The sequence below is a fragment of the Anomalospiza imberbis genome, chromosome 9, assembly GCF_031753505.1.
Source record: "Anomalospiza imberbis isolate Cuckoo-Finch-1a 21T00152 chromosome 9, ASM3175350v1, whole genome shotgun sequence".
In the NCBI taxonomy this organism is placed as follows: Eukaryota; Metazoa; Chordata; class Aves; order Passeriformes; family Viduidae; genus Anomalospiza; species Anomalospiza imberbis.
The window spans coordinates 14728885-14741821 of NC_089689.1; the positions used below are offsets into that span (position 1 = coordinate 14728885).

Genomic DNA, 12937 nt, shown 5'->3' on the forward strand with positions numbered 1-12937 from the left:
CTTTTTTAAGGACTGTAAGGAGCCTGCAGCTGGTTTTAATACCCTGCCCAGTAAATGACAGGAGCGTGTTTACAATTAACGACACGCGTTATTTATTAACTGACTTCTCCATAATCGTCCCCAGGCAGCGCCCCGAGCACTTTCTGGCAGACACGAAGGGAACTCGGGGGTGGCTGTCGGCTCCACGGGCTCCGGGCGGCTCTGGAGCGGGAAAAGGGACCGGGACAGCCCCAGGGGCTCGGGCGGGCGGGGCTCTCCTCGCCGCCTCAGCCCCGCCTCGCTCCTTCACGGCTGCTGCGTTCGCACCTTCAGGCAGCGCCTTCAGGCGTGAGCGGTGGCTGAGGCGGCAGCCGCCCGCCCTGCCCGCTGACAGCCGCCGTCTCTCGGCCGCCGGTGCCCGAGCAGCTCTTCCCCGCTGAGCCGAGCGGAGCCGGCGGCGCGGCTGCGGCGGCAGGCGGGGGAGCGCTCCTCACCGCTCCGCCTCCGACCGCCGCCCGCTGCGGGGATGTGTGATTGCCATGGCGAGGCGGCTCTTCCCGGGGGCCTGGCTGAGGAAGCCCCACTCCGCGCAGGTAGGCCGGCGAGAGGGGCCGGGGCCGGCGCCCGTCCCTCCCCGCAAAGTTCCCTCCGGAGCGGGCGCCCCCCGCAGGGTTCTCGCCGCTTCCCCCGGCCCGGCCCGGCGCCGCCGCCGTTCCCCTCCCGCCGGCGCCTGGCGGCGGCCGGGACTCGGCTGCGCCGCGCTGCCGCTCGGCCGGCGGGAGGCGGCGGCGCCGGGCACGGCCGGCGGGTGTCGGGGCACGGGAGCAGGTGGCGGCGGCCTCGGGGCCGCGGTGCCTCTCGCCGCCCGCCTGCCGCTCGGATCAGGCCTCTCCCGCCGCCTCCGGGCGCAGCGCGCTCCGCGGAGCGGCCAGCGCAGGACCTGTTACTCGGCGGGCGGCCCGCGGCTCCTGGGGCTCACGGCACGGCCGGCGGGCAGCGACACCTGCGGCACTGCCGCGGCCCGGGAGCCCCGTGCTGTGCTCCGCGCCCCTGCTTTACACCTATCGCCCGTGCTGCAGGCATCCATCCCGGCAGCGCATGGACCGCAGCTTGCAGGAGCAACTCATGCCCTTTTCTGCGTGACTTCTAAAAAATTAATGTCGGGCACTCTTCTTCTGCTGCTCCATGCATTTCCTTATATGTTCATAGACACACTTTTGAATTTGCGTATGCAGGTACATGTTTGCATTACTTCAGTTAGCAGAGTAAGGATGTTTTAGTTGGAAGTACTGTGGCTGTTATGTCGTAGGACGTTCTGCGGTGAAATGTTAGTCAGTCATGATGTTGTGGTAGCTTGATGGTTTATCCACTGGGTTTCCCCTTATCAGCTGGGTTGTATTTTAACTAGATTGTAACTCAGGTGAGCATTTGTTGAGTTTGAGGAGATAATTAATGTTTACTTTTCTTATATATGCTTATATATGTGTTTGTCATCTGTTGATATGCTTAGTGATCATTGAATTTAAAAAATTTAAACTTCATATTGCTGCATTTTAAAATCTTGAATGTTTGAATTTCTCCTCATTTGGAAAAGTTCCAGATGAGGAGAAATCCTGTTCTCTTTCTAGAAGTACCTGGAGTGGGGTGTAATGTTTAATGAGAAGCATACAGATATAATTTTACCCTCTTTAGTATTTGTTCCATGGTATGTATCTGCAATTCTGGGTCCATATCACTTGGGTTTTAAACCAAAGAACATCACTCTAGATCTATTTACTGAAATAGATACTTGTACAATATTTGGATTCCCATGGCATAAAGTCTTCAATACAAATAAAAATTAATTCATAATCTATATGCTACTTTCAAATTAGGAGTCTCCAAATTGTTTGCCTCCTTTGCCTTGATAGTCTCTTTCTTATCATCATATGGCGATATCTGGTAATATTCTTCTCTACTCTTCTCAAAATTTAATTTAAGGCCTTCCAAGCAAAATACGTTATTTTAAAATCTGCTAAGAAACAAGAAGACCACAAAACTATTTATTAGAAAAGCCAAAGAAGTTAAATGTTTAATTGCAGATTTAAAAAAAAACTCTGATTGTGCTTTCTTATACTGAGAGCTGATTTTGCATATTCTACAGACTTGTTTTAGGAGATCTCATACTGGCTTTGTGACCTTAAACATATTCCTCTGTGTTAGTGAATGTATGTTGATATTTGATGCATCCATAGAATGGCAGCAACTATCAATATATTGGCTTTTCTTGTCATTGTAACTGTTGGTAAATTACAAATGTAGTAATGATTTACACTGATTGCTGAGTGCTTTATTGAAATTTGTCTCCAAAGAAGCCAGTGCTCTCTAAGTAAGTGGTAGACTTAACCCACTGAGGGCTATGAGCAAGGTGGAAAGACTTGTGCAATGTTTCTATGCAGCATTTCAAGTAGCACACCAGGGGAGATGTTTGTCGAGTGGAAGGTTATCACTGAGTGAATTCCAGCTTTTGCTGGCTGGTGTTCCAGACTTCTTGAACATTATGTTGTGAAATGAATTGTCAGAACATCAGGTTCTGCCAGACAGAACTTAATACTCCAGCTTTTCTGCCCTAAAGGGAGCAGGATGTTATGAGCTGGGTTGCAACACATATTCTGTGGTAAGTGTTCTCTTGATTTACACACACTTTAGCTTTTGTGCAGAATGCAAGACCCATAGGAAATTAGTTGATGATTGTTGAGCCTAAAAAAGACATCCTGCCATGTGTCAGCTCGTGTAAAAGGAGCAGGGCACAGTCTTGGCTATCTTAGCCCAGCCCAAAACTCAGTGTTAGGGCCTCCCTGAGTAAATGTTAAAGTCCCGTCACTATAAAGAATAGTAACTCGGAAGTACAAAGCTTTGCCATTGCTTAGACTGCAAATCATGTAATAATAGTAAATGGAACAAAATACCCTAAAACCTGAAAAACTTTTAAACACCACTAAAGACCACAAAAATAATTTCATTGTATTTATAGGATTTTACAGTTGGGTGATTAACCCTGGGATTTTGTTTGACTAGGAGAGTTACTGTCCCAAATTTAAGGGACATTGCCCTGAAGTTCTTTTTTGATAGCTGTAGTTACCAATTGTATTGTGAGGCTGAGGACTAACCAGCAGGATTCCTTACGACAAAAATCATGTAAAGAGCACTTGCATGTGTGGAAGTTTGACTTTTTAGATTCTGGACCGAGTTTACAGACTCTTTAAAGGTGCCTTGTGGACTTCACTAATGTACAAGAGACTGCCTTTGAAGAGCCAAAGAAATAAGCAAGTTTAAAGCTCCACATAGCAGCAATTTCCTAAATAATCTCTTTGCTCTAAGATTTTAGTCCCTTCTATTCTGTTTAACCTTTAAAGGAGAGATGTCCCATTTTCCATCTTGGTCATTGTTTTATTTCAAAAGATACCTCAGCTCTGTTTCCTCACTTTGGTTACTCAGGATACAAAATAACTTAAGACACTGGCATACTCATAAGCATGCACTGTCTGCTTTTAAAGATGTGAATGTGTCCTGTTCATGGCATCCAAAACAGTGTGGGCTAATGCTCTCAGACATCATGTCAGCCTACCTGAAGTGCCTCCTGTGAGCGACAAATCAACCTGAACAGAGAACAAAACAGAATTTCTAACATGATTGGCCTACTTTTTTTCATCTGTCCTTTTCTATTGCAAGCATGTAAGACAAATGGAGCGAGCAACTCTGATTTGGAGAAGATTACTACACTATGGTTTTGTGTAATACTTTCCAGAATTGAGCTCTCTGTACTATTAAAGAAACACTTTCATACTCTTTAACCATAAAAGTGTTTTAAATAAAAACTACACTTACCAAAAATCTGTCAAGTTATGTTGCATGTTGATTCACTACTCTCCATATGCTTTGGAGTGCATCCAGGCTTGAGTTTTGCCAGAAGTGGTTTTCCAGTTCTATTTCAGAGGATAAATGTCTAATTATTATTCAGTACATATGACTTAGCAGAATATACAAGTGATGGAAGAAGCTGAATCTGTAACATCAAGCATCGCAAGTGCTTTCCTCATTCTTGCATTCCCTGGCTCATGTTTAAGTCTTGGTGGAAGAGTAGAGTTGAAAAAAGGAACAGTTTCCTTGTTTTGAACACTTTCTTCCTTTTTTTGATAATTTTGGAACTCTCAGTCATTCTGTTGCCCTAAAAATGTTCTTATGACAAGATTCCTGGCAGTTTGTCACAGTTTCAAATGGAGTCCATCTCTGTGTGTTGTTCCCTAAATGCTGTCTGGGACTTCTTGCTCAGCAACGTGTTCCAGTGCTCTGCACAGCAGTGTAAGTCCTTGTGTTGAGGGTGCCTCCCCCGTGTGACCAGACCAGCTCAGTAAAGCCCTGTCCCCTCATTAGGACAGCGTGTGCCTGTGCCAGGTGAAGTGAGCTACGCGTGTCTATGCTCACAGACCCATTCTGGGGAGAATATGAAAATTTGGCAGGGGAATGTATGGGAAGAAATCAAATAATGATCATGCCTTTTGCTGTACTTGATGAGGAAGTCCTTATTAGAAAAGTAATTCCCTTTGAACCAGAGAGTGGAACCTTGGTTGTCTGTAAGCAGACAGATGCTGTTGTCCGTGCTCTGAACTGGCTGGGCAGCTTCTGCAAGTCAAAAGCTGCATGACTCCATTGGCACAGCGCTGAGCTCAAAATAAATCTAGCTTCTCTGGAACTTCCTGCCAAATACATGATGTAGTCAGATGGCATTTGGGGAGGATTTTCAGTCTCAAATACATTCTCTTTGTGCCTAAGGAGGAGGACAATATATACAGTATCTATACTGGGAGAATGGTCCATATTCTGCAGTGGTCCTGAGACCTGCAGGCTGCTGCTGGTCTCTGAGGTTGTACTAGATGGAGACAATAATCCAAAATTTCATTAAACAGCATTTTGGTTTAAAGTGTATTACAAAGGTTCATGGAAGGATTCAGCAAGAAACACTAAGGAATGAAGAGGGCTTGTTGTCCCAGAAGCTTTGGTTCCCAAGCAGTTTTTACACATGAAACAGCTTTCCCGAAAATTGTCAGTTTTATTTCTGTTGATCTTCCCCAGATTTTACCAGTAGTTTCTGTGCTTCATGTTCTGCTACATAAGAGGGTTTTTAGAAATAGCTTTAAAAAACTCCAAAATTATAAAACCTGTCTCTAAAAAAAAAAAATCACTGGAATAAAAAGTTAATTGTAGCTCTCTCCTTTTTTAACCAGGTAGTTTTAAGATTGTCAAGTGAGTGTGTGAAGGCGTGAAGGAATAGGGATGCACAGCTGAGGCATGTGGCAGGACCTCAGCTTTACAGATTGGAATCACCTTTGGGTCTTTTGAAACTGACTTCTTCTGGATTTTTTGTTTGCAAGAGAAACAGTATAATGCATGCTGGTTGTTTCTTATATTTTAATAAATGCTGTTATATTTTAATAAATTACTCTAGTCTTTCTGGTTAAAAAAAAAAGTTGCTTATTTGCATCTGCTGCAGTTCTGTGTATGTATGTGATGGCAAAACTGATCATGATTACTACCTTTCTTGGAACCTTTTCCAAACATATGGAATAATTTCTCTATGATGAACAGTCAAGTTAGGACCTGCCGGTTTGGAAAAGAGATGAGATCACAGGGAGGTGTGTTATGGAGGCCTACAAAATCATGTCAGATGGGGACAGAGATTGTTCACTCTTCCAATACATGAACTAAGGGTTCTCTAACAAAGCTAATATGAATCAGACTTCAGCAAAAGAAAATCCAGTCCCTGACCTTAGTAGTGGATAGTAGATCTGTGAATTAATTGCTAAAGTTTGTTGTGGATGCTTATGTGGATTTTGAAGGGAATCTGGGTAAATTAGTGAAAGATAAATTATTTAAGATTTACTAAATATAGAGTATCACATCTGGCTTAGCAAGTTCTTCTAGAGGAAACTGGGAGCACACTTGGTGTATATAATATATGTTATCAGTCTTCTATAGCATCTTTTTATAGCTATTGCTGAAGATCAGGATACTGATAGAAATGGATCTTATACTGACCAAATATAGCTGCTCTCATGCACTTCCTTATATCCTGCTGCTAAAGCTGATCCTGATCTTCTAATTAGCTTCTGATCCTGATGTGAATATGAAAATCATCCTGTTAGCACACCAGACTCTGAGGAGGAGGAAAAAAAAAAGGAAAAGATCAAAACATCCCTCCTACTTTGTAAGACACTTAGCTCTCCCTCAGTTCTTAATTTATAAATAGTTTTTCCTTCTGCCCCTGTGAAAACTCTATATGCGAGGCCACAGAAACAACAGGAAAGTTGTGCATACAGTTGTGGGAACGTGAAGGTGAGGCTATACATAAGAATTTTATTTGCATAATTCATGGTGTCATTTCAAGGATGGAGTGGGAAACTTCAGCATATGGAACCTGACCCTGATATCCATTCTGCTCATTGTATCTCTATCTTGCATATTTACACGTTAACACAGATTATTTTTTGACCAAGTTCCTGGTCTGTTGAATTTGATTTACCATGAGTGGAACATAGGTAACTGGTCATAGAGAAAAATGCACTTAATTGAGCACTGAGAGTTTATGATTTTGATCAACTTGGTTCCTGCAGTCTGGTTGCCCTGTGAGGGTCTGATACCTTTTCTTCTATTTATTTATATCTCAATTTTCCTTCCACTTACATATGTCAAACTGACCTCCCCTGTCAGTTTTGCTCACTGAAGGAAGCAAATGTTCCATATAATGCAGTCTGCTTATTTTATCACTGTGGAAGTCAAATTCCTTAGAGATGAAAAAGTAAATGATTTTTAGTAAATGAAATAGTAAATTTACTGCTGTTCAGTGAATTACAAACAATATTTTCTCTTTGTGTGCTCTAGGTCCGTCTGTCATATGTGCGGATCAAGTATCTCTTCATCTCCTGGTTGGTAGTGTTTGTTGGCAGCTGGATTATGTATGTTCAGTACTCCACCTACACAGAACTCTGCAGAGGACATGACTGTAGGAAAATAATAGTAAGTGTATTTAGTATAGCTTTCTGAAGTGTTTGACTAACTCAGTCTGTGCCACATGTGATTTAATCCAATTCTCATATTCCATCAGGCTGATGTAAGATTACAACTTCAGTTACAGATAAAACCAGTTGTGTCTCTTAACAATATTTTGGCATAGGGTTATTAAAATTTTTTCTTAGGTTTTTCTTTCAAGACTCGGGTGTTGGAAGAGATACAGTTGTCGCCTCCTTTCCTAGGCAATTTGTTAAATATTTTTCTCCCTGTTTGTTTCAGTGTGATAAATACAAGACTGGTGTTATTGATGGATCAGCATGCAGTAGTCTTTGTGCTAAAGAAACATTGTATTTTGGAAAATGTTTGTCAACAAAGCCCAATAACCAGGTAAGGCTTTACTCATCCAACCTAGTTTTATTATTTCCCACTGAAATGTCATTGTCTGGAACATCAGGTAGACCTTAGTGTCAGCAAGTTGAATCTGTTTAATGCAGATTATCTCAAATTTTATTTGCTGTGACAGGCAGAGTGTGTGTGTGTGTGTGTATATACACACACACCCCTATACAGAGAAGATACAATGTAATACAAATTAATACATATGATACGCACCTATATGCAATAATAGAAATTAGTCCTGTATGTAGAGGGGTATATGGTTATTTTATACTACATGTATTTTGGAAACATATCCAATATACACTAAATCCTTCCACAGTTTGCCAGACTGTGCACACACTGTACATCATACTGCTTCTCTGCTATCCTGCATCACCAAGAGAAGCAGCAGCCTCATGACAAGCTATGCAAAGGTGGCAGTGGTGCCAGTCTGCTGTCTGGGAAGCTGTGTGTTCTGACAGTGCAGTGTCTCCCAAGTACCTGCAGCAGTGGGCTGTCTTTGGAGCTGCCACTGCTCAAACTGCCATGTTCATTGTCTGCACACAGCATTCAGGTTTTGATCTGTGTTGACTCTTAAAGCAGTGATTGGAGGACAAGTAGTCTTCAGATGGACTTCTACAGTGTTTTATACCTTTCCCCTCTTTTTCTGCATAGATCTATTTAGGAATCTGGGGAAATCTGCAAAGTGTTATAAAATGCCAGATGGAAGAAGCTGCTCAACTTGATTTTGGTACTGACCCAGAACCAAGGAAGGAAATAGTCCTATTTGATAAACCAACAAGGGGAACCACTGTTGAGAAATTCAAAGAAATGGTGTATGGTCTTTTTAAAGTAAGCATATTCTAATTTATTCTATTTTGACAGAACTGCTTGTTTTCTTGAAGCTGGAGAGAATACCCTGTTGTATGAGCCTTGTTCAAGGATATGCTAGAAAAATAATCAGCACAAAAATAGTTTTGCCCAGTGGTGCTTATCTTGAAGTTTGAAGTAATTAATTATCAGGGCTTTTTCCTTACTCTTTAAATGATAGAAGCTGGCATTCATCTTGTATCTCTATAGATATTGCTAGTATTGGTATAGAAAACAGGATGTAAGGCTGATGTCAGTCGTCGTGCATTACAACAGCTTTGTCTTTAACAATGGTGAGCAGGTGTGTTAGGGTAGTTTTTAGGAAAATGTGGGAAAAGTTGATCTGCCTAGCTGAAAATGGAACAGTTCTGATTCCAGCAATGGCTTTTTTCTCTGTAGTCCTACAATGGAGGTGGTTACATCAAATAACAAAACTAAGCATTTCAGTGTAATTATGGGATTTGTTTTGTCTTGGTACCCTTAATAACTGGACAAAATGTAATTAATAACATTATTCTTCTACATGTGTAAGGGTCTAATCAGCTGAAAAATAAACCTGATCTAAACTTTTGAATGCTGCATACTTTTTCTTAGAAACATTGAACAAGGTACTTAATACAATTTTTCTAAACATTGATCTGATCAAGAACAGATTGAATTTTTAATACTTGCTTTTTGAAGTGCAAGGAAAGGTAGCACTTTCAGAAGATTGTATGCTCAGTACCTATGAAAACAGAACAAAAAAGAAGCTCTGCAGGCGGCTAATGGCAGGTCCTGTTACATCCATAACCAATGGAAACCAGAACATACCCAGTTATTCCTATTATTCACAGGAGAGTAACAGGAGGTAGTGTGACAGATGGATTGGGAGTAGTTAATGAAGTCATACTCAATCTTTTTTGTTTGTTGCTTTCAGGCAAAACTAGGTGAACAAGGAAATCTTTCAGAACTGGTTAATCTCATCCTGTCTTTCGCTGATGGAAACAAAGATGGAAGAGTCTCTTTGCCAGAGGCAAAATCTGCATGGGCACTCCTGCAGCTAGAAGAGTTTCTATTAATGGTGATCTTGCAGGATAAAGAACATACTCCCAAGCTGATGGGTTTTTGTGGGGATCTCTATGTGACCGAAAGAGTTGAATATACCTCTCTCTATGGAATCAGCCTTCCATGGATTATAGAACTTCTTATTCCCTCTGGCTTCAGAAGAAGCATGGACCAGTGGTTCACTCCATCCTGGCCAAGAAAGGCAAAAATAGCTATAGGGCTTTTAGAATTTGTGGAAGATATTTTCCACGGACCTTACGGAAACTTTCTTATGTGTGATACAAGTGCCAAAAACTTGGGATATAATGATAAATATGATTTGAAAATGATGGACATGAGAAAAATAGTGCCAGAAAGTAATTTGAAGGAAATAATTAAAGATCGTCAGTGTGACTCAGATTTGGACTGCATTTATGGTACAGACTGTAGAACATTATGTGACCAAAGTAAAATGAGATGTACCACTGAAGTAATTCAGCCAAACTTAGCAAAAGCTTGTCAGCTCCTTAAAGACTATCTGCTTCGTGGTGCTCCTTCTGACATCCATGAAGAACTAGAGAAACAGCTGTACTTGTGCATTGCCCTTAAAGTCACAGCAAATCAGATGGAAATGGAGCATTCTTTAATACTCAATAACTTAAAAACTTTACTGTGGAAGAAGATTTCTCATACAAATGATTCGTAGCTTCTCCACCAGCAGAAGAGAATATTGATGCCTGCCATTAGAGGTGTCCTAAGACATTTGATAAAAACAATCTGCACCTTTTTAAAAAGATATTTCTTTACTCAGATTTTATTAATGGTTCTTTCAGTCCTGCCCTTCAGTCAGTTACTCAGGACAGGGCTTCTCAAAGAATGAACATGCCACTGAGTGACCACGCAGAGACCAGAAGTCCTTCTGGTTTTCAGTGCTGTGTTACAAAAACAAGAACTCTGCATGCTTGACTGTTCTGTGCACTTTGTCAGATCTTGAACAGGATGAAAGTGTTCACTGTGCCACCACATCAGCTGAGGGAACATCTTCCATTTCTGTGAAAAACATTGCTCACTTAGGAAAAAAATCCTCTGCAGGTATTTCACAAGTAGTTTTATGAAGAATCACCACTACTGCAAGTAATGTGTCCAAGTCCAAGCTGCTGTTATGAATAAACTGAACTGTGAGACTGAAGTTTACTAATACCTTGGCATGGCAGAATTTGCACATTAAGTAATTTTTAACTGTGGAAAATTTGAATTTTATTCTAGAATGGATAGGTTGTAATATGAGACAAATCAGATTCTGTTTACACATTGTTACCTCATGCTTATGTCTTGAATGTTTAAGTAGTTTAACATTTTAATTGAGTCATTGTATGGTGAGCCCTGTGGGAGCCAACAATTTTAAACTATTATTTCTTAAAGTCATCTACATGGTTTAGCAGCAATACCAGCATCTGTTTCAAAAACTTCAGTGGAAACCTTTAACCCAAATTAAACTGTAGCAAACAGTGAAAAGCAAGGACTTTGTGGACTAAGCTATAGTATGAAAACTCAAGTTAATTTTTAAAAATACTGAATAGCGGACATGTCCAACCAGTTAAAAAGGAAAGTTTGCTCAGTGCAGGAATCTGCTGTATGACAAGAGAAACAATTAATAGTTGTGGATAGTCTTGCCTCTTAACTGTCCCTCCTACAGACCTGTACTTCAATCTTCTTAACTACTGCAGGAAATATGTAAGCAAGAGCTAGACCTGAATTTTAGGACAGAGGCTGGATTGTTCAGGATTGTGCAATATTGCTCAAATGGGAGCCTATGAGATACTTTCCAGCTCATTTCTAGCTGTTACTAAGTGAGCTGCAGTGTGATACTATTCTTTTTTCTAGTAGCATCTATGAGTCACTGTTAAGACTCAAGTAATGAGTAAATAAACATCACCTGATCCTGGCACTCCACAAAGCATGACCACTCTACCACCTTTAATCTGTACCCTTGTATTTTTCAGATTTACATCTGTGTTCATAATTATGCAGAACTGGATGTCCATAATACACCTGAATACATGTTCAATACTTACCTGTTGAATGTTTAATTTATAAATGCTTTAGGTATAAAGTTGTTCAGTCTTTATGATTTTAATGGCAGTCATCCGTATACTTCTGTATCCTGGCCCCTTAATTTTCAGCAGAGGTAAGAACAAGCTTTAAGTATTTGCAAGGTTAACTGCTCTAGCTATCCTGTCTTAAATGCATTCCTAGAATGATGACACAGATACAGGACCACAATAAAGTAATTTCTCCATACCAAATGTAATAATATGCAGCTTGGGTTAAGATTGTTTTGTGAACATCAGCCTTTTAGTTTAAGAAATACTATGCTCATGCTAATTATTGTCTTTAACTTGCTAATAATGTGCTCCAGCTATGAACTAATAAGTATTTGTAACCAGCAATGCACTAAAAATGTAAAGTGGTCATGTTCTTGTGAAAAAATGTGACAGCGACTGCTATTTGGGCAGAGATTACTTAAAATACCCAACATCATTGGGCATCTCAACTGGAGAATATGTTTAATAGTGCAGTTTGTTGTACACAATCTTCATTTTTATTATTGTTGCATAAAGTTGAAGCTTTCATTGGGAAAAAAATACAGTTTTGTTTACAATAAATCACAGGCCTCTTCTTTTTTTTCAATAGCAGTATTTACACCAACTACCTGTATCTTAGAGCAAAACATTCCTCCATCTGGCCTACTTTACTGGTGTTTAAACTGTGCAATCAGTTTTTTAAAGTCTAGTGGAAACCCATAGGCACACAGAAGTGCCTGTGAAACTGAGAGGTAAAGGACCAGGGCAGGACAAGGCTGGTGAGCAACACTTCCAGGTGGCTCAGCCTGCAGGCTGCAGAGGGAAACACAGACTGGGCTCTGCGTAGGAGCCACCCTTTAGGATAAGGAGATGAAAGCTGGTGATTGGTGAGGTGGATGGACACAGAGAAGGGAGACAGGAGAAGATCCTCAGAGGGACCATATCCAATTGTCCCTGCACCAGGAATAAACTGCCTTGTGGAACCAGATGTTGTGGGCCCTATTAAGGGAACTCTAGGGGTGAAGGGAACATGGTCTGGTGAGTGTGTGGGGAGTCAAGGGGAAAGGCTCTGGGGCTGTGGTATGTAACTACAAGGAAGTCTCATTAACATTTCCTTAACAAGGCCTCTGTACCTACCCCCTATATACAACTTAAAGTGAATTCTCTTATCAAGTAAATAATGTGAAGTATTCAGTTCAAGACAGTACCTGTTTCAGTAGCAGCCAAAGCTTGGAGGTGGTAAGTGCCTGAAAGCCTAAGGTTACCTTTGGGCAGAGGCTTTAGAACCTACTGCGACTACTCTTGTTTTTTTCCAAAGCTACATCCAGACTGCCCCCAGACATGAAGTATGCTGAAAGAATTGTAAAATACAGGTACAGCCTTAAAAAAAAAAATTCAAGTCTTTCTCTAGTTAGAAGCAGCAAACTCTTATACTTAATCCTTGATACTAACCATGCTAAAAATCAATCGATTTGACTTCCTCCTTCTTATAGAAGTAATTCTGATGCAGCAGCCTTGGTCTTTCAAGTCTGTCACCTCTCTTCTCTCTGAAAACT

At 41.1% G+C, this 12937-nt stretch overlaps 1 protein-coding gene across 2 annotated transcripts; it reads left to right on the top strand.

Annotated features, from left to right (window-relative positions):
* Positions 1–314: 314 nt before the first annotated feature.
* On the top strand, positions 315–10547 carry DIPK1A (divergent protein kinase domain 1A). 2 transcript variants are annotated; one of them, XM_068199850.1, is made up of 5 exons: positions 315–572; positions 6898–7032; positions 7306–7413; positions 8080–8256; positions 9191–10547. In XM_068199850.1, the coding sequence occupies exons 1-5, from the start codon at positions 519–521 to the stop codon at positions 10001–10003; spliced, it is 1287 nt and encodes a 428-aa protein (XP_068055951.1). In that variant the 5' UTR covers positions 315–518; the 3' UTR covers positions 10004–10547. The 2 variants fall into 2 exon arrangements, with proteins under 2 accessions (XP_068055951.1, XP_068055950.1); XM_068199849.1 differs by lacking the exon at positions 315–572 and adding an exon at positions 591–1214.
* Positions 10548–12937: the final 2390 nt, after the last annotated feature.